Raw genomic sequence first — 21,975 nt, 5'->3', positions numbered from 1 at the left:
CTGATCAGTGGCCCTCCTTGTTATAAACCTGTGACCATCACTCCCATCCTGTTTTCCTTTTTATTTGTCCCAAGTAATTAGTTGCTATATCTCTATAAGATCTCTTAATCAAGGAGGCCACTAGGTTTTACTGGTGAGCCTAACCCCATGGTTTCCCTTCATATAGTAAATAAGCCTGTCTCTGACAGGGGCAGAACTACATGGTATAGAGCAGGGGTTCCCAAACAGTGGTGTGTGCACCTGAGGCATTTAAGGGGTTAAAATATCAAATGTATACTGGTAGGGGTATGCAGGCAGCTGGTAAATCTGGAAGGCGTACACAATAAGAAACAGTTTGGGAACATCTGCTATAAAGGGAGAGTATTGAACCATATATCTCTAGAACGATATCCCCTATTCAATATCTGCCCTGACATCGGAGGCACTGAATACATGGGGCCCTGAGGGTCCTGGCCCCCCCTCAGGAAGTGGGCTTTCATCTGAAATGTGTAAAACTTTCCACATGTCCATCATCTCAGGTTCCCCGCCCTGGCAAAAAATAAGTCAGCACCTATGCCTGGCATCCACTATTATTTGCTTAGAGATACCACAGAAAACATATCTAATCGCCCAATAGCCACTAATAGATCTATTATCCATGAATGTATCCAGTCCCTTTTTTGAATGTGGCTATGTTATTTCCCCCTACCACCTCCAGTGGCAATGACTTCCATAAGTTAACTTTGTGTTGCATGCACTTTCTCTTCTTAGTTTTAAACTTGTTATCAACTAATTTCAATTAGTGTCCTCTACTTCTAGTATTTTGGGACTTGGTGAACAACAGTCCCCTGTTCACTTGGTCCACACACTTCATGATTGTATAGACCTCCATCATATCTCCCCTCAGCCTTCTCCATTCCTACCTGAAGAGTTCTAGTCTTTTTAGTCTTTCTTGGAATGGCTACTGTTCTGTATGCTTGATCACCTCAGCTAGGTTCTACTACCCTCTCTATACCTTTTTCAAATGTTATCACATCATTTTGAAGATCCAGAGACCAGAACTGCAGAACCAATATTCAAGCTGTAGGCACACCATGGATTTTTATAATGGCATGATGATGCTCTCTGTTTTGTTTTAAATTTCCTTCTTAGTGATGCCAAACAGTTTATTGGCTTTTTTCGATCACTGCTGCACACTGAGCTCACATTTTTAGAGTACTATCTATAATAACTCTTAGGTCTTTCCTGAGTCATAACAGCTAGTTCAGAAAGCAGTATTGTGTAAGTATACTTAGGTTATTTTTCCCCATGTGCATTACCTTGCATTTATCAACTTTCTGTACCAGCATCCAAATTGTTAATAAACACAGTGAACACCACTGAGCCCATGACTGATGCCTGTGGGGCTCCACTCAAAACCTCCTTCCATTCTGACACGGACCTTTGCTTGTAAATATTGAGCCAGTTATCTATCCACCTTATACTAGTTTTGTCTGGCTCACATTTCTCTAATTTGTTTATGAGAAGGTCATGCAGGACCTTGTCAAAAGCCTTGCTGAAGTCCAGATACACTATAACCACTTTATTCCCTTCATCCACTCAAGTAGTTACTTTGTCAAATTATTGGCCACATAGTATGGGCCCTATGACCCCAGGTAAGGCTGCTGGGGCCAGCCCAGGTACTGGCCCCAGCCTCCCCCACCCCACCCCACCCCACCCCACCCCACCCCACCCTGGAGCATTTTCCCCTGTGCTAACCCCACGTGCAGGGGTGTGCACCGGGGCAAAAAGCAGCAGCATGAATTCGTGCCACTGCTTTTTTCCCTGCAGCAACCCCACACCCCTGCCCATAGGGTTGCAACCTTAGATGGAAGTTGGCTAATCCTGCCTATTTGAAAATGTTTACTGATCATAGTTCCTGTTTTAGCCTTACTTACTGCTGGAACAGAAAATATTTCATGACCATCTTAAGCTTTAAATATGTCACCTGATTGCATTCCAAGTAAGAATTAAATAATTCACTGAATGATTCAGAGTGATCTGCCTAATTATTAGTGATTTTACCACACCTATGCTGGGATGGACTTAGATCTTTGTTGGGATTTCTTTCTTCCTCCTATATAATAACTTCAGCTCCTCTTATTAGTTGTTTGCATTTCATGACTTCTGATTCATAGCTGCTGCTCTCAACTTTGTATTTTTCCTATTTGCTGAATACTTTCTTTTTTTTTTTTTTTAATCATGGCTTTTGAGTCTTTACCAAAATACCTTGTTAACAGAAACCTTTCTTTTGTAGCTGAGAAACTGGCACTTTTGGGCAGTCATCTAGTGAAGTTTTCTTAAACTACTCCCAATTTTTATTTCCATTATTTGTTTAAAATATTTTCCTGTAATTATTTTCAGTTTTAGGAAATAGAGCTTCTTATACCATTTGGCCTAAGTTTTTAAAGGTCTTTAAGTGTTTCTTCACTTGTCCTAAGACAAATTTTCATATATGGCTTAGGCACTGCTAAGTGGCATCTATGCCAGCTGGTATATGCTAGCAGGGGTCTGCAGGACAACATACTTGCATGCAATACAGAATCCTCGCACTAAAATGTGTATCAAAGCAGGCTGCTGCCCAAGGATCATATTACAGTTGTCACTGTCCAACCTGTAAAGTCACACCATCCAGACTCACTCACACTTGACTAAGAATCTACTTATACTCACACAAAGCCATGTCCATGGCATCACAAGTGGCCAACTAAGGCAGTAGGGGAGTGTTTTTGCCTTTCCACAGCAGAATTTTTTTTTTGCTTGAGAACTGCAATTACTTTGAGAATGGGTTATGAAAATGACTATAAAAAGATTGTAGGACTATATGAGAATCCAAAATAATCCCTGGGTTATAGACATCTTACCAAGTAGCGGGCACATGCCTTCAGTCTTCTCTCCAAGTGCTTCCTTATTGATCAGCTTGGTCTCAGACCTTGAGGAGACTGTGATAGAGGTAAATTTGAAGCAGCAATTTGGGCCCAAATATTTCAACACACTTAGATATCTAAGCAATTTAGACTTAACTGGCCTCTTTACAAATAACTGGCTGGATTCTTTAGCAGTGGAGTGGTGTGTTCTTCCAACAAAGAGAACAAGGAGAAAGAAAAAAGAGCAGGAACATCACAGGCTGGGGGGTGGGTGCGGGAGCAGGGACTCCAGGACCAGAGTTTGTAGAGAAAGGGCTAATAGCAAAGAAAATATAAACAGGAAATGCAGTGGGTCTGTGGGAGTAGGACTGAGGCAAATATGTGTCTTCAAAGCAACACACCATTTATTGGCCTGCCCTTAGCCACAATGACAGTGACATCAGACAAGGTCTCCTCTTGGAGAGGGATAGGGACTGCTAGGACTTGCCAGGGGGAAGTCAGCTTCTGAGAATGACCTAGACCAGATACATGTAGAGGCTCTTGCTGGAACAGAATCCTCCAAAGCCTAGAGTCAGTGCTCTTGGAGAACCCTTATGAAGCTCCCTACAAAGGCAGGTGATGTTGCACTAACTGGCACTTGGGCCACATTCTCAGGCTTCTCAATGCAACCATAATCACCTACATTTTTTTAAAGGGATTATGATCTCATTACATGACTCCAAGAGATGGGGCTTTAGGCTGTTATGCCTGTGTCTTTATCTGCTCTTGTGTTCCCAAGAGAGTAAAGTCAGGTGAGAGTGGACTGCAGATGGGGCAGGCATTGTTACATAGGGGAAATATCAAATTTCATTCTCCTTGTGGAGAACATGTGCAGTCAGGTGTTTCTTGTAACCTGGTGCTTCTGGCCAGTGTCCAGTGTTGCAGGGATGTAGAGGGATGACACCAAACTATGAATGTTCTGGAAGAGCAAAGCCCCCAAATTACAGCCCTCCTCATATGTTGGTGCAATGGAAGTACAAAAGAAAGGGCTTTTCTGAGCTCATGGTGTGGGAAAAGGGGCAACCTCAGCAAAGTACCATGCTGGCTGCACGTAGACATATAGAATCACATGAACAGACCCATAACCAGCCAGAGTGGTTAAAGGACCAGTGTTTATAATGGGATTGGATTCATCATCTTTATGACAAGCCATTATACAGAGACACTGAGAAGAGCCACAGCACAGCAGGAACACACAACTCAGTTTGCAATAATAGCCTTTCACACATTTCTAAATACAATGTTTCACACAATGCAAGGGCAGGGGTGATCAAATAGCAGCAACAGAGCAAGGAGAAGCCTGGACAACACAAGTGTGTGCCAAATTCAACACCTTGGGCAGTCTCAGCAAATCCACAACAGAACCCATATGCTGAACTTGGAATGTCTCCCACTGTCGAGCCTATGGGCTTCTCTAGGTCCAGTAGAGACATAAAATCCAAGCTGCGGCAGGGGGAAGGGACTTGAGTAGGTCACCCAGTGCTCATTCTGCTGCTCCCTACCAGGGTGTGGCTGGCTTCCAGATTCACACCCAGTCCTCATGAGGAAGATCTGCCCCATCCTTAATAGCTTCAGTAACTGTGGCATCTGTTCTGCACAACCTAGTAATTAGTCAGTCTTCTTCTTGCCTATATACTCACTTCTTCCTACTAAAGAATTACAAAGCTTCAGCTATCAGCTCCCATACTGACAAAACTGCCCAAATACACAGGCAGAGAATTTTAATACAGCAAATGTGTCCATCACCACTGCATACAGCAGGGAGTCAGGGCAGGTAACACAAGTAGGCAACAACTGCTCTTTTGAACTCTACCTGGGCCTGGTTGCCTTGACAGCGGCAACTACTTTGCCTACACTGGCAAGTGAAGTGATCCAAAGGTGAGGGATGACTTTGGAAAAGGGAGCCTCAAATCTCAGCTGAGCTGTAGTGAGGCCTTTCCCTGTGCCTCAGTACCTTGGGATGCCTTGAGATCCTTTCAAAGGTCCTGTGGGATGCCACACAATGTTAGCACCATTAGGTGTACAAATATGATTCACAAAAAAGCCCCAAAATTTAAAAAAGGAATCCGTAGTGTTAAAAAACATTATTGTGGACTTTTTGAGTTTCTTTTCTGTAGTCAAAAAAACAAACAAACAAGTGAAAACTAAGAGCTGGCATTTTCTGAGGGGTGTCTTGAGTCTAAAAAGGTTGAGAACCATTGCTCGAAGCTCTTCTAATGGTAAAGAGGGTTCCAGAAAACAGTCTCTGAAAGGGAGTCACCAAACAAAGAAAGCTCCAATCATTTAATGAGAAAACTTGGGCTGGAGTTCTGGAGTTCTTACTTCAGTCCAAGCCCTGAAGCTGCTTGGGACACTGATTGGTTTTATTAAAAAGTAGAAGCTGCCCCTATATGAAATTAAATCAATATGCCACCAGAACAGCTGATGGCTGTAAGGGGCATGCAAGTGGCTAGTGGAGAAGTCCCTTGGCATAGGAGCATGAATCCTAAGCCTCTCTTCACAGGCCCTTGTGCCAGAGATGGGCTAAACTAGCTGGAATTGTGAGAGTTTACATGGGTGGCAAGAGTGGGTTCTGCATAATGCTTTGCAGCCTGTATGCTGCTGGGAAGGATTCTGTAAGTTGCAGAGAAAAAACAGCACATATTGATCCCTAAGCTTTTGTTCAGAGTTGAGTCAAGTGACATCTATCTCCCTGATACTCTTTGTGGGCAACTGGCTGCTTCTGCTTCTTAGTATGGACTGTGGAGGTTTTTGCCTTCCTCTATAGCAGGGGCCATGACCCTCTCCCTGGGATCTTTTAAGCCTATATTAACAACCTTTTATAGAAGCAGGATGCTGGCTACCGTGGTTCCCCCACTTTACCTGTGGCAGGTTTAGTGTTATATCTTGCATTATATCAGGGTTGATGGTAGTTTTACAAAAAGTTTAGATTATGGATTTGTATAGGATGATTTGGACAGGAACGATCCTGCCTCAGCAGGGGACTGGACTAGAAGACCTCTGGAGGTCCCTTTTAGCTCTGCTTCTCTGTGATTCATATTCAGGGGAATATGCCAAAGAATGAACTCAGGTTCTGGGTTATGCTTTCTCAGGTCTTGTACAGATCCTGTGTTTTTCACTTTTAGCTTGTGATATCCTCAGGGAAGGGACTGTGTTCTCTCTCATGCAGAGGACTGAGCACTGCAAAGTTAAAAGGCTGAAGTGATGTGGAATTGACCTAATGCTCAATAGACCACTTACATGGTCACGAACACAAGTAAAGAGCCTGGGCTGAATTACATTTGCCTACTGGCTACAAATATATCACATCAGAAATCTGATAAACTACATAGGACTCCCTAATCTGAATTTGCACTAGGTAGCCATGGCTCCTTACATGGTGCACAATGGGACAGATTCTTCTCCCCAGGCCTCACTTGTATCATCCAAGGTTCCTGAGAATAGCAGAAAGCTCTTGGAATGACCCTTGCAGCCACACTCATCTCTGTCCCTTTTAGAAGATTGAAAACAAGGATTTTCTTGTTGGAGTTATCCCACTGAACTAGCAGCTTGCATCCACAACTTTGCTTTATAGGCAGACCTGCAGAAGAAATGCCAGGAAGTGCCTGATGGGTACACAAGGGGTACATACATTCTGAACATTCTTATATTCAGTTATCTCTGTTCAGCATCGAAATAATCCTCATTTTAGAGATGGAAACTGAGGCAAAGGGAGATGAAAGCCACAGTGGCCTAAGACCAAAGTAGGAAAAAGGATAAAGCCCTGTCTTGAAGAGACCGTTTAAAGCTCTCTGTGAATTATGGGAGAAAACAGAAGGCTCTGATGAGAATGGCCATGAGGCTGTCTCTTGGCTACTTCAAGACTGGCAGGGCATGAATGGATACAAACATGGAAAAGAGTTTTAGCCCCTTTCCTAATATCCTAGAGTTTTGCAGTGGGTTCTAGAGAAAAAAGTGATAAGAACAAGGCTTATAGTTTACCAAAACAGAGAAGCTGAAGTAGGGAGATAAAAGCCAGATTCCCACATACAAGGGATTCAGCTCTCTCCACCCCGCTGCATGTGCTCAGTGAGGATAAGAAAGCATGTGTATCGCAGCACTCTCCAGAGAACAGAGCATGACCAAGGCAGACCCATCCCTCTCAGCTACTGCTGCAGAAGAGAATGGGTAGGCAGGTGCTCTTTTATCACTCAGGGAGGTTGCCACCACTTCGATGCACACAGGCTTCCCTTCCCAAACAGAATCATCTTTTGGCTTCCTCATTCACTATATCTGCAAGCCCTGTTGATGCCTGAGTACTGGGCTGAACTGCTTGCAGCGTCTCCTCAAGGCTGCTGCTGGGAAACACCACATAGCGGGCACTCACGTTGTGAGACTTTGGCTCCCGTAGATTCTCTTTGCTGTGCCAGATGCCATAGCCAAAGTACACCAGGAGGCCTAGAGCAGGGGAAAGAGCTTAGGTTAGCAGCAGGCAAAAATGAGGTGGTTCCAAGAGAACAGGATTGCTCTCAGGGCTGGAGGAACAGAACCATCCCACGTGCTAGAGGGAGGTACATGTAGGGAAGAAAGGGAACGTATACATCTTGTGATAGAAGCCCTAGCACCAATTTCTGAAGTACTCTAGTAGCCATCTCCCACACACTCAGCTCCCTTGTATATACGATGATCCATTATCTATGTCTTTCATCCAGTTTCAGTTCATGTGATAGTTGCACATCCCTCCTCTGTATGTTGGCTCTGTGATCATTGCAGTATACATACACCCTCCTGGAGAGTTAAAACTAAAGCAACAAAAAGACTCCACTTCTCTCTATTCTGCCAGAGCCATTTATTCACTTATTTATCTATTTTAACCAAAGTCAATATAAATTCATTTTTCCAATGAGCTATAGGCATATATTTTTTAAATCTTTCTCTAAAATCCAGATCTACAATGCATTCCCCTCAACCATTCATTCAAGGGTCTATAATAAACATATATTTATCATGATTGTCTGTGCTGACTGATATCTCATCCATTCCCACAATTCTGTGGTCTCTATGGGTGCCTATACACAAGCAGGGAGACTACATTGGAATTCCAATGTGTCGGAGTAGCCTACTTGCTCATGTATGGCACCCATAGAGACCACTGTATGATGGCAGTGGACAAGACAACAGTCAACACAGACAATCATGATAAATTACCAGCACAGACAATTACCATGCTCCAGCAGCCTCCCACATCTCATGTATTAGTATTAGCATCCCTGTGCTTCAAAATGGTGGCAGGGCCGCTTCATCTAAAGCTTGTTTGACCAGCTTTAAATAAAGTGTTCCTGCTGCCATTTTGAAATGTGGGAATGCTAATACATGGGACACTCTGGGCACTTTAATTACAACAGTTCTTAGAGCCGCTCTAATTAAAGTGCACCCCCTAGCACCCAAGGTCCCAGGATTTTCTCTTGCTGGTTGCTCCAACCTGTTACACAGGATGCAAGTCAGAGTGGTGATTGCCAGAATCACACTCTTTGGAGATCAGTACTCTTTTTGCTTTGTCCCTGCCAACCTCCTTGACAGTGGCTAAATAAGTAGTGGGACTTGTCAACTGTTTGATAGGTTCTGAAGTGAATTCCCTAGCAATCTCAGATGCAAATCGATGGAGGGGGTTCAACACAGGTACACCTGGAGCCATTTCAAAAGGAACAGTAGCTGTTACGTTCTAATTGTTATGTGTGAACAAAGGCCAATGGAGGGGCAGTGACTGGGGGTTCAGTCAAACTCCACTTTGATTCCTGCCGTATTTAAAGTTTAAAACAAACTGCCTGGCAGGGACAGCTGCATTTCTCTTCAGGAACTGAGGGAGTCAACTGACTTCATGGTTTATTATCTTCCTGATACCTACTAATCTATTCACTCCATGGCTGTTAACAACTTGTGACCTTCTACTAATCAAACTATCCTTTCCTCTGCAATTATCCTGTCTGTTCGCTACCCTGGTTAACGTTTATTTGCACACACACCAGCATGTACAATAAAAGTATGCCATTATCTAGGAACTTTACTGGATGCCTTTGCTCTGAAATTTGAACCCACAAAAAATTAGAGGATAGGGCTAAAGGTAGGCTAGACTGTGCAGTGCCACAGCAGTCAGAAGCAGGAAGGAGTTACAAAGGTTAAGAGAAGAGGTAAGTTACTGTGGTGACCCTTTCCCCCAGGTTATTCATTGCAGCAGATGGCAGAGGCTGTGGGAGTGACATAATCAGGGTATACCAGAAGCACAACCAGGGTGGCATAAACCTAGGCATGGGCAGATCCAGAAGGGTTGGTCAACTCAGGTAGGGTAACTGCAAGTGGCTGAAGTCCTCGCTAAATGTTTGTCTCTTTTTGTTGACAGCGGAAGGCTACCTGCAGTGGTAGTGAAAGGCAGTGGTGGCTACCATGGGCATGCTGTTGGGAGGGAAGGGCAGTGGGAGGCAGTTATAGACTTATCCTCACCTACCCTGAGCTGTAAAGGGTAGGGGTGACTGTTTGTAGGGGTTCTAAGGAGAAGGGATTCTTAGGGATTGCGAGGAGCTGGATGGGGGTCATAGGCACCAATGGGCCTCTGGAGGGAGAGCCTGCGGGGTAGAGGGGTGTGGTATGAAAAGGGGCTGGGACATTGGGGTTTGAAGTGACAGGGATTGCTAGGGAAGGAGGCCCAGGGGCTATGAGGGACTGCAGTGAGGCTTGGATGTTCAGAGGGGAAGAAGAGGGCGCAGGGGGCTGGGGCTGATGGCTATAAAATGGCATTTAGAAGTTTGCTTTTGGGAATTAGCTTGTAGGTAAAGTAGCTAGGCATTAAAACAATGGTCCAGGGCAATGGGAAGGGTTAACTGATTTCTAAAAAGCCTGTTTGAGAAATTTTCCTCAACGCCCACCATGTCTGACAGGCAAGCAGACACACGGGCTAGGAAATTCAAAACAGGTACCATGCTGTTCCATGGGATAAGGTGGCACCAGGTCACAGTACCCAGCTCCAGAGCCCTTGGAATTTCTGGTTTGGGGGAACAGACCAAATTAGGAGAAGACTGGTATAGCCCAAATTAGGATGTGTGCATGTGATGCCTTTGTGAAACAAAGGAACATGCTGGCAGGACAGAACATGAACAGTACGACGACCACAGAAAGACCAATCAGCAATGCCCAAAGATGAAGAGTCATCACAGAGATACAAAAGGAGGGATATCAGAGCAGCAAAGGGTCCCCAAGAGGGGAACCCAAGGTCACCATAGAGAGAGGGCATACCACCAGCCTGTCCCATCCACTCCACTGTGGTGGTGGTGGGGGGGCCGGCTAGGCTTCCGAAATCCAGGCTGCTGATAGATGACATTCAAGAGAGAACCTCAGAGTGAAGCTCACATACTGGCCAGACGTACCTTGACTTTGGGCAGCTCAAAGACTGGTAGATATAGAATTGTTTGCATTATTCTTATCTGCTATCACTGTGTAGCAATACAATTCATCTAATATCAAATGGAGAGGTCACGGTTGGTCTGAGGGTTTAGGGTCCACCTGGAGTAAGGTATCTGGGTCATAAATCTAGTGCCACCAGGGGCATGATAGGAACTGGTCTGTGCAGGGTGCAGTGAATTCATGGAGGCAGTGATGGGGCAGGACAGGAGTCAGTGAGGGGTGCTATGATTTGATGGGGTAGGGATGAAGATGGAGGATATATGGGATAATAGGACAGAGTGGAGCCAGGGAACATTTGAGGTGGCAGGAGCAATGTATAAAGGGTGATGAGGAGCACTTTGGGGCAATTTGACCCAGCATTCTTCCTTTGACCCCAGCATTATTTCCTGCCATGGCAGGGGGTCGGACTTGATGATCTGCTCAGGTTCCTTCCAACCCTACCAACTATGAACCTACTATGAAACTATGAATTGCAAAGTGTCTGGGGGATGCACATATAAGTGTGCAGGGAGCAGTTCTGTCTGTGGCCAGTCTGGGGAATAACAGCTGTATTCCCCTGGCACCAGGTGCTTGCCCCACCTCAGGGCTGGCAGTAAGGCTGGCAAAACCCATACTTACTGAATAATACAGCCTCAGGCCTCTAGCATATTAGTAAAACTTCCAGTTTCCGTCACTTCCCATTTCTTTTTAAGTGGAGAAAAATAGCTTGTGTTGTGATTATGCACCACAACATCCGCACTCCCTTTTAAAAATCCTACATCCACCTATGTGTGCAAGCAAGTCAAGAACATTACAAAGGTAGCACAATCACTCCAAGTTTGGAGTTTTCCTATATTTTTATCCTTCCTGGTTTGTTCACAAAAAACAATTAGAACATAGGTAGTAGAATAGACTGCCTAGGGAAGCTGTGGACTATCATTGGAGCTTTTCAAGAACAGGTTGGACAGCCATTGATTGGGAATGATCTAGGTCAGGGGTGGGCAAAATATGGCCTACAGGCCAGAAGCATGCCAACTGATTGGATCCAGCCCACAGGGGATGCCCACCAATTGATTAGATCTGGTCCATGGCTGTCCCTGCTGTGCTCTGCGTGGGTCTGAGCCCCACTTGGGGCAGCCCACACCATGCTCCAGACTGCATCCACTGGCCCAGCCCAAGCCAACATGCACACCTTCCAGCAGAGCTGCTCCTAGTGTAGCTGCAGTGGGTGGAAGGTAGCTGGGAGCTGGAACCTTGCACACCGGGGCAGGAGCTGCCAAGCTGAAGCTTCTTCCCTGCCTGGAGCAGTGCAGCAGGGGGAGCTGCCACTGGAGGTGAGGGGAGCCAAGCACCACTTGGGTGGCTGCTGCAGCACCCAAGAGCAGCCCCACTTGAAGCTCTGTGCTGGCCAGGGCCAGGATAGTAGGCTTGGGATGGAGTTTGCCATGGGCTGTGCCTGGTCAGGCTTGGCTGTATGTGGTAAGCCATGGGGGCAACTGTGGACCACACTGCCTGGGAAAACTCTGCTGCATGCACCCCCTGCACCCACCTCCCTCCCCTGACCCCAGCCGGCTCCCGGGACCTAGCACCCAGGCAGCCCCAACCCCCCACAAACACACATGTGCACATACCCCCCCCTTCAACACACGCACTGAAAGGCAGGGGTGTGCAGGGAGCAGATGGCAGCTCTGCCCTGGGCTCTGTCCCAGGACGGTTTGGATAGGGATGATCCTGCTTCTGGCAGGGAGTTGGATTAAATGACATCTGGAGGTCCCTTCCAGCCTTATTTCTATATGACTGTATGGACGTGTCTATGCATGAATTAATGCATGCCTAAACTTAATGCACCTTAGCCTAAGGTACATCAAGGTGATTTAGGCATGCATCTACACATGGATGCCTTAAGGTACCTTAACGTGGCTCATCGGGCAACATGCAGGACTACATTGTCCAGCCAGCAAACCCACCCAGAGGAAGATGTGCTGGGGAGCTGCTAGCCCTGCCCATGCTGCACTGCCCCCTTCTCCTGCAAGGAGTCACAGGGGGCCTTTCCCTTGTTCTTTGACAGGAGCCTTTGTGCCTTCTGCCCCCTCTGCTGGCTTACTGCACACCGACAGGGACCCCTGCTGCCGGAACAGCTGCTCCAGCTCCAGCATCTGTGCCTTGCAAAACGGAACCCGCCACATCTCCTTGGTGGCACCCAGAGGCTCAGCTCTGGACCACTCAGTCACATAGTGTTAAGGCACCTTAAGGTGTCTACACCTGCTTTATGTAGGCATTAAAAATTAGGTGTTTAGCCTAAAAATCACCATTTTAAGGCTTATTAAGGGTGCACACATGTAGACCCATGCCCTTAATGCACCTTAAAAATGGCAAATGTACCTTAAATCATAATGTGTAGATGCACCTTCTGACTCTATAACAGATGCTGCCTATTTGAAACACTCCCTTTTTGAAATGGTTCTAAATATACATGTGTCAATACTCTGTGAGTTTAATGCAGTCAAGCTGGAGGGACTAGAAAATCTGTCTAAGAATTGATCTCACAAGGTCCCTTCCAGCCCTAAACATCTGTGAAAGAACTGTCTCATGAAAACACGAACCTAAGAACAAATGTTTCAAATTAATTTATCAAGTTGGGGACTCCATATCACTGGAGTTAAACAAAGGGAGGGAAAAGGGCTAAAAGGATCCAGGCAAATGCAGGTCTATTAGTCTGATCTCAAAAGTATGAAAGGCTTAGGAACAAATATTAAAAGAAACAATAACTAAAGACATGGAGATGAATGGTAAATGGGATAAAGAAAACTATTTGACTAATCTGGCAGTGATCCTCTTTGGTAAATCCATTTTTGCAGTTTAACTAACTGTTAACTAATTGTCTAGACTATTGATTCTCAGCCAGGGTGCTGCAGCACCCAGGAGTGCCTGGAGATTCTTTTAGAAGTGCCAAGGATTGCCATGTAAAGTTAGCACTGTTGAGTGTACAAATGTGATTCACAAGATAAACCCAATGATTTCAAATAAGAATCCATAGCATTAAAAAAAAAATCTAAACTGCTGTGGTCTGAGTTCCTTGCAATAGAAAATTGACATATTTCTCCATAATCAAATAATGAATGCAAACTTAGAGCTCATTGTCCAAGGGTGCCTTGAGTCTAAAAAGGTTGAGAACCACTGATCCAGACAAAGAAAATATCTCATTTGTATAACTCATTTAGCTGGACATCAGTAAAGCATATGATACTTTGCCATGAGGAAAATTATTAGAGAAGATGAGGATTAGAAAAAAAACTGTGAGGTAAGAAACTGGCACAGTGGGAGCAAATAGACGACAGCGCTGAAAAGGGAAATAACGGACTTGTGAGAAATAATGGGGTTCGTTTAATATTTTCATGAATGGCCTTGGCGTAAAAAATGTGCGTACTAATGATATTTGCTGATGACCAGGGATCAGGGCTTTCCGTTTCCCATGGAAAAACAGAGAAAACCATGGATTTCCCATTTTTATCAGAGAAAATGTGATTTTACCTGTTAGTGGAGAAAGCCGTGGATTACCCCTTTTGCAAAGAGCTCTGCAGATGGGCAGAGCTCCAGCCTGCAAGAGCTGATTGCATAAAGGGCGGAGAACCCCCAACCCTGCCCAGAGGCAGGGTAGGGAGGGGGAAAGGTGGGGCCTGAGGCTTTTAGTCAGTCCCAAGGCTTGACTCAGGTTCACTTTCCTTCTCAAGCCTGCAAGGTTAGGTAAGTGGGGCTTGCAGGGGACTTGGGGGGTTGTGAGGCAGTGCTGGGGGGGGAAGCTGGCTGGGGGCTGAGGGGCCTGAGGGAGCAAGGAGGCGTTGGGAGAAGCCCTGGAGTGCCCAGGTGGCTGCGCCCTGTGCTGCCTTCCCGTGGCTGGCCACACAGCTCCGTGGGCACAGCTCCGCAGCCACATGGCTCTGCAGGCAAGCAGCGCAGGGCAGTGGTGCCCCTCTGCGGGCTGCACACAAGCTGTCCGACCAGCCAGCCAGGAGGGGGCTCACACATGGAGGCCGCTGTCACCACCTCACCACTGCTGCTGTTGTGCCCCATGCCACTTGCCTGCGGAGCCATGGGGCTGCAGAGCTGTGCCCACACAGCCCTGTGGCTGGCTGCAGGAAAGCAGCATGGGGCGTGGCAGTGGTGCAGTGGTGGCTGCTGCATGCAAGCCCCCCCCGTCCCTGCCAGTTGGCTTGTGTGTGGCCCACAGAGGGGCACTGCTACCCTGCAGTGCTTGCCTGTGGGGCCACCGCCACTTCACTGCCGCCATCGCTGCCATGATCTGTGCTGCATTCCCTGTGGTGGGGAGTGAGGGACAACAGAAGGTCCAGGGAGGGTGTGGGGGAGGGGACTTTAATTTTAATCATGGATTTGGGGTTTTTTTATCAGGGAAAACCAGGATCCCTGTTGATGACACAAAGTTGGGAAGTACTGATTATAAAGAAGAGGACCATGATATCATAAGGGAAGAACTGAATGAGCTTGAGGACAACACAACTAGGGTTATATAAATGTGATAATATTCACAGAAGTTTAGGTCTAGAATGGACCTTGTGAGGCCTCTAATCATACACATGACACTTCTCTGGACTCTTTCAAGATTCTCCACATCCTTCTTGAAGTGTGGCACCCAGAACTGGATGCAGCACTCCAGCTGTGGCCTCACCAATGCCAAACAGAGTGAGAATAACTTCCTTAGTTTTGCTTGAGATGCGCCGGTTGATGCATACCAGCGAATTGTTTGCTCTGCTAACTGTAGCATCACACTGCCTGCTCGAATTCATTTTATGGTCAATTATGATCCCCAGGTCCCTTACGATGTGGTGCTATCTAGTGTGGCACCACTGAGCCTGTAAGTTTGTCACAGATTTTTCCTCCTCAGATGGAGCAGTTTACATTTTTCAGTGTTGAACAGCATCTGGTTCTGGCCTGCCCATCTAACCAATCTGTCTAGGTCTGCCTGGATCATCAGCCTATCCTCATGTGTGGCCGCACTTCCCCACAGCTTAGTGTCATTGGTGAGCTTTGCCAGTGTGCTTTTCACCCCCACAATCAGATTACTGATGAAGATGTTGAAAAGCACTGGTTCAAGTATGAAACCCTGGGGGACCCCACTTACTACCTTCTGCCAGGTTGACAGATCTATCTATTCAGAGCTGACCCAAGCAGGGTATGGGGCCTGGGGCAAATCAGCTTGCGCGGGCCATCTCTGCTCCAATCCCACACGCCTGGGACCCGAAGAAGCTGGCACCACCATCTGCAGTGGCAGTAGTGCCGCTGGGGGGAGAGGGGGTAGCAAGTGTCCAGACATGAAGCTGACAGTGGTGGCATAGAGTCACCATGGCTGCTCCACCGAGCTCCGTGGGGCCCCACAAAGTGCAGGGCCCAGGATTGTTGCCCTGATTTGCTCCCCCACAGGGATGGCCCCATGTCTATTAGTACTCTCTGGGTCTGACCCAACAGCCAGTTTCCTACCCATCTGACCATTGAATTGTTGAGCCCATAGTCCCCTAGTTTTACCTTGAGAGCCTCATGGGACACCAAGTCAAAGGCCTTCCTAATGTCCAATATCCAGAAGTACAGAGTGCAAGGTCATGTGCTTAGGGACTAATACAAGTTTATGCTACAAGATCAGGATCCAGATGGAAATGGCTCACAGGAAGAAAGGCCTGGGTGTATTAGTCAATCACATGATGACTCTGGGTGTGTCTATACGCGTGCCCAACTGCATAGTTTTTACAGTGCAGTCATTTAGTACTTGCTTCAGCAAGTTCTAAACAACTGCACAGTAACCGCTGGTACTGCACAGTCCTGGCAGTGCATGGGTCATTTCCAACCTTACTGCACAGTAGCAATAAGCTACTGCATAGTAGTGGTAGAATCATAATTCATGACCGCCGATGCTACACTGCTGTAGCATCTCATGTAGATGCACCCTCTGAGACTTGAAAAAAACAAAGTGATCCTAGGATGTAGCAGGAAAGGTATTTTAATGAGAGATAAGAAAATATCAATACCACTATATGAGCTACTGATTAGAAGGCATCTCAAGTACCATGTACAATTCTAGTCAATTATGTTCAGAAAAGATTAGTTGAAATGGATCAGGTACCGTCGCAGGGCACCTCGGTGCGCCTGCTCCTAGAGAGGAGAAACTGCCAGGGAGAGATCCCTGGCAGTGCCTAGTGAGCACAGCTGCAAGTTGGCGGGGCAACTAATCAGAAGCAGCTGGCCAGAAGGGGGCAGGGCCTGGCCTTTATAAAGCCCAGGGCCGAAGCCAGGCTAGCAGTTCTCTGCCAGCAGCCTGGGAGGCAGGAGCTCTGGGAGTGAGGATGTGGAGAGGAGCCTAGCAGCAAGTACCATGGTCATATGGAGCAATGTTGTTATGGCCATAGGGCTTCGGGTTTGAGTTACAGCCAGACGGCTTGAGCTTGCATTTGTGTTACAGCCTAGGGGCTTGGGGCTTTGCTTTGACATTGTGATATTACACCCGGAGGCTTGGGTGAGGCTGTAGGGGTTGGAGGAGGCCTCAATCATAGGGACCCCAGAGAGTGTGGGGTGCCCTAGTGCCAAGAGGGCGCATTAATTTCACAGTGCCAGTGGAGGCGCAGCTTGCACGCCAGTGCGGGAGCAACTGGCGGCAAGGAGCGCGGCCAATGGGTCGCGGGCGCAACCAGTAGGTTGCAGACGGGGGACATAGACCCCGGATCGCATGCGGGGTACATAGACCCCAGCCCAGAGCGAGGGGCAATTTCATTGAGAAGCCCCGTGGAGGCACGGCGAGCCCCAAAGAGGGGGAGCGCCACATTGTATTCTTGAGAAGCCCCGTGGGGGCACGGCGAGCCCCGAGGAAGGGGAGCGCCAGATCAGGGAGCCCAGGACGGGCGCAGCAGATGCTAGCAAGGGCATCACTGGTGGGGGAGCATTGACCCCAGCCCCAGGGAGGGGCGATTTACTGAGGAGCCCTAGAGGGGCCATATTGAGGAGCCTGAGATGGGCATAGCGAGCCTGGCCGCAGGCTAGTGCGGCAACACCCCTCATACCGAGGCAGGGCGCTGCGGTTGCCCCGAGAAGACAGGGAGTAGCAGCGCTGTGAGCCGGGGGTCAGAGAGGGTACCTGTGCGGTTGGCCGGAAGGGCCGGGGCCCGCTAGGGAGTCCCTGAGCGGGACCGCACCATCAGGAGAGTCCCAGTGAGAGGCTGGGTGCGAGAGAGAGAGCCCAGAGCGGGCTACACTTTAGAGGAGGCCCGGGAAGCGGGCGTACAGACCTAACAACGTCTATTACATCTGCGAGGCTTGGGGCGTGGTATTAGGGGCTGGTAGGAGCCACACACAGCCCATAAGGCTGGGGTGCTTGAGTAGCACCCATTGTACGGGGTGACCCATGAAGGGTCCAGGAGCTTACGTGCCTGAGGAAAACACAAGGCAGCCTCCCTATTACATATTCCAGCAAGACGTGGCGGGCGAGAATGGAGGGTGCCCTCGGGCCGAAGTAGCGCGGTGAGAGGGCCTCAAGGAGATCACGGCCCTCCGCGAGGACCCCGCTGTGACAGTACAAAGAAGGTCTACTAAGAGGGACACTAGAAGAGTTTGATTTATGTAGCCTGGTAAATCAAAGGCCAAGAGATAGTGCAATTTCTGTCTATAAATATATTATTAGTAAATGCAGGAAGGGTGAAGAGCTATTTAAGCTAAAGGGCAATGTTGGCACAAGAACAAATGAGTAAAGATTGGTCAGGAATAAATTTGGGATAGACACTAAAGGAGATTTTCCAACTATTAGAGCAATGAAGCTATGGAACAGACTTTCCTTTGGGGTAGTGAGTGCAAAAACATAAGTAGCTTGATCCACTTATGAAAGGGATTATATATTGGGGTGCCTGCACTAGCAGGAGTTGCATGCCATGATCCAAGAGGTCCCTTCCAAACCTACATACCTAAAACTACTCAGCTTTTTCCAAGGACACACTGTGTACACTTACTCTCTAATTGTTCAGGTGCACAAACTAGCTCAGCATGCCTGAGATCAGAATCATTGTGGTTTTCACTGGGCATGCCTAAACGTGCACTTTAATGCACATTAGCCTATTTTGATGTGCATTAAAGTGTCACTTAAAACTGTGCTCTTCAGTTAATGCATATTAAGAGAAGGTAATGCACATTTTCCTAGTACCTCACAATGGGGAGATACTAGACTTAGCGCACATTAGCTAAAGCATGTTAATGCACGTGTAAATGCACGCAGTCTCTTTCCATATGAGCTAAGGTTCTCTGTGGAGTTAATGTTTCTGCAGCCACCATGCAAACTCACCTATGATCAGCCAGATGGAGAATCGGAGCCATGTCATATAGTGCAGCTTCAGCATCAGATAGATATTCAGAAGAATACTCAGTGCTGGGGTCAGTGGCACAAGTGGAATCTGCAGGAAAAAAGCTAGCAGTGACAAAGGATAAGGCAGCCTGTGTCAGCCAGAAACATCACCAAAATCACAAGAACAAAGGATGTTGGAATGCAAACAACTGCTGCTAAGAAACAAAACTTAGAGCCTTAAAAATGACACAAGGGCTGGTGGAGTGGTAAACAGTGAGGGCAGAGCAGTCATGCAAAATGATCTGGATCACATGATAAACGGAGTCTTTCCAAACAATGTTTCCGCACAGAAAACTAAAAATCTTTTTCTCTGAACAAGGAGTACAGGCTCTACCTAGAGATGAGGACTTGGATCCTGGGAAGGAGGAATTATGAAAAGGATTTTGGCATCATAGCAGACAAGCGGCTAAACATAAGCTCCCAACAGGGGATGCAGTATTGCAGCTACATCCCATTTTGAATTGGACCACACCACAGGTGCATCTGGGGACATTTAAAATCCTCTAAAGGAGGTGAAATCCCCACTCCCTTCCTCTTACCCTCCTCCCCCATCTGTCACTGTTCCAGTCTGTGCTGTCCCCCAAGTGGGTGAAACAACAGGGCTATTCCTGTCCACCTCAGCTGGGCTGCATGTAGGCTGGACTCAGTGGAGACTGGGAAGAGGCAATGGGGCTGGGTGGAGGCTGGGGTGGAAATCCCTGTACCCACATCTGCTCCTGAGGCATGGGACAGGGAACAGGGGGAACTACTCTCCTGCCATGGTACTGCCACTGTCCCCATCCCCAAATGAGCTCTGGATGGGGCAGGAAGAAAAGCTCTCGTGCTTCCCCTGAAAAATGGGGAAAGCAACAACGGCAGGCAGGGAGGCAGGATTTTCACTTTCTTTAGGGACTTAAAAAGTCTATGGGCAATGGACTCCTAAAGGCAATTTGTCTATATCAGCAGGGGTGGAAGAGTCTGGGAGCAGGGCTTACAGTCACCCCTGCAGTGATGGTTGCTGCTCCTGCACCCCACTTTGAGAAATCCTGAATCTTCTCCTGGCTCCCAGTGTGATCCTGTGACAGAAAGGGTTAATGGGACCTTGGCTGCATAAAAAGGGAAGTGGGGAGAAGGAGCAGGAAAGTGAATTTATCTTTCAATCTAGTATTGATGTGACAGATGCTGAACTACTGGGTTCAGTCATGTTGTGCACATTTTAGAAAGCATGTTGAAACCCTGTAAAATGAGCACTGAAGAGCCACAAAATATGATTCAAGGGCCGGAGAAAATGCCCAATACTGAGAGATGCAAAGAGCTCTTTCTGTTCAACTTATCTAAAACAAGGCTGAGAGGTGACTAGATCATAATGTTTAATGACCTTCTTGGGAGAAAATACAACGTTCCAAAGGTCTCTTGAATTTAGTGAAGAAACACAGAATAAAAATTAAATGTCAGAAGCTGGAACCAGACAAATTTAAATTAGAAAACGAGGGTGATTAACCGTTGGAACAGATCCAGGGAAGAGTTGCAGTCTGCCTTGCCTGAGGGCTTCAAGTGAAGGTTGGTGACCACTGGAAGATGTGCTTTAATCATAACTCCATACTGGGCTCTATATATGGTATATTAATTAAATTTAATGGCTTGTAACTGACAAGAGTTCAGACCAGAGGGGCTAATCTTTTACCTTGAAGTTTAGATTTGTATTCAAAACCTGCGACAGATTGCTTAATAGCTCTACCTCCTTTATTTCAATGCAGCCCTCCGAGTGTGTGGCAGACCCCATTTCTCTCCTTTAGCCCACCCTGTCTTTTCCACGCAGCCAACTACATAATTATGCTGCTGTAAAGCAGAGATTCTGGCATGTGGAGGTCACCACTGAGACTTCCCACTGCTCCCCATCCTGCTAGGTCCTTTTCCTGACCATGACAGCAATATTGGATATTGTCACTGCCCTGGTTGCTCAGCCTTCCTAGCAGATCTGACTGATGGGCATCAAGTCACAAGCTGGGCCCAAACTCTGCCCTGTCAAAGTTCAAGTCCCTTCTTTTGACTCCTGTTTTAAAGGCTGGGTTATGCTAAGCAAGGGTCAGGAAACAGGCTCCTTCCTCAAACTGAAATCAGAGAGGTCTTCACAAGTTTTAGGCCAGAATGGACTATTCTGAATATCCAGTTTGACATCCTGTACAGAACAGGACAAAGACTTCTAAACAGATTCCTTTACCTGGATTGAGCTGCAGCAATTTTTTTGAGATATCAAATTTTTACTTATTGGCCTCAAAGGAGTGAACATTCAGGTTCCAAAGTTACCTGTTACAATGGTTAATTCCCCTCCCTGTTAAATATTTGCACTTTATTTCTAATTTTGATTTGTCTAGTTTCATATCCAGTCATTGTATGGTTTCCTTTCACCAAATTCAGAAGTAATCTTTTATCAGAAACGTCCTTCTCATGTAGATATCAACAGATAGTGATTAAATCTCCTCTCAACCTTTTTTTCAGGGAGCTAAACTGATTTGGATTCTTAGACATTACTTAGAACACCAATTTTCCAGAGCACACATCTTTATTGTGGTTTTTTCAATCAGTCCTTTTAAAATTAGGACCTGAACACTCAACATAGTATCCAGCCATGGTGTCAGTAATGCTAGTTGCAGACCCAGCAGACATTCAAGTAAATGTTCCATGAGATCTGATGTGCACATCCAATGATCGTACTTCCTGTCATGCTACATGTGCATGGCAGGAGGCACAATTATGGGAGCGGGGATCCCCATCATGATCCTATGCTTCCCCTGCTCCCCTAAGTAAGAAGTTGATCAAATGACTATTCCTCCAATCTTCAGGGGTGCACCAGAGCCCTTGACTCCATCTCCCCAAGAGCCGGGAGCCCTATCAGCTGCTACTTCTAGCCTCCAGGCCATAGCAAAATCAACAGCTCTGCTGCACCCAAAGCTGGGAATGCAGATCAGGTGGTCTACACTCCCAGCCTCAAGGGTGCAGCAGAACCCATGATTACAGTTGTGCCCTGGAGGCATGGGTGCAGACCACCTGATCTGCTTTCCTAGCCTCCAAGGTACAGCAAAGCCCTTGACTCTGTTGTGCTCTGGAGGTTGGGAGCTGTTGATTAGAGCTCCCAGCCTGCAGGACACAGTGCAGTAAGGGGCTCCACTACACTCTGGAGGCTGGGAGCCCCAGTCAGCTGCAGCTCCCAGCTGTGGCAGCGCATTCGAGCCAAGGGCTCCAGTGTGCCTCCACAGTTGGGATTAGCAG

The 21,975-nt window shown here is 47.1% G+C and overlaps 1 protein-coding gene across 1 annotated transcript in view; it reads right to left on the bottom strand.

Moving 5' to 3' along the window:
• Nucleotides 1-4,022: 4,022 nt before the first annotated feature.
• Nucleotides 4,023-21,975, bottom strand: part of SLC7A4 (solute carrier family 7 member 4) — a 36,740-nt gene continuing 18,787 nt past the window's right edge. The window contains exons 4-5 of the mRNA XM_006263068.4: nucleotides 18,667-18,775; nucleotides 4,023-7,361 (exon numbers count right to left, since the gene is read on the bottom strand). Of these exons, the coding sequence (XP_006263130.2) occupies nucleotides 7,168-7,361; nucleotides 18,667-18,775 (303 nt within the window). The 3' untranslated portion in view covers nucleotides 4,023-7,167. The remainder of the gene's footprint in view (nucleotides 7,362-18,666; nucleotides 18,776-21,975) is intronic.

The sequence above is a fragment of the Alligator mississippiensis genome, chromosome 10 (genome assembly GCF_030867095.1).
Source record: "Alligator mississippiensis isolate rAllMis1 chromosome 10, rAllMis1, whole genome shotgun sequence".
In the NCBI taxonomy this organism is placed as follows: domain Eukaryota; kingdom Metazoa; phylum Chordata; order Crocodylia; family Alligatoridae; genus Alligator; species Alligator mississippiensis.
The sequence above is the reverse complement of the archived record's forward strand: the minus strand, read 5'-3'. Positions and strand labels throughout refer to the sequence as shown.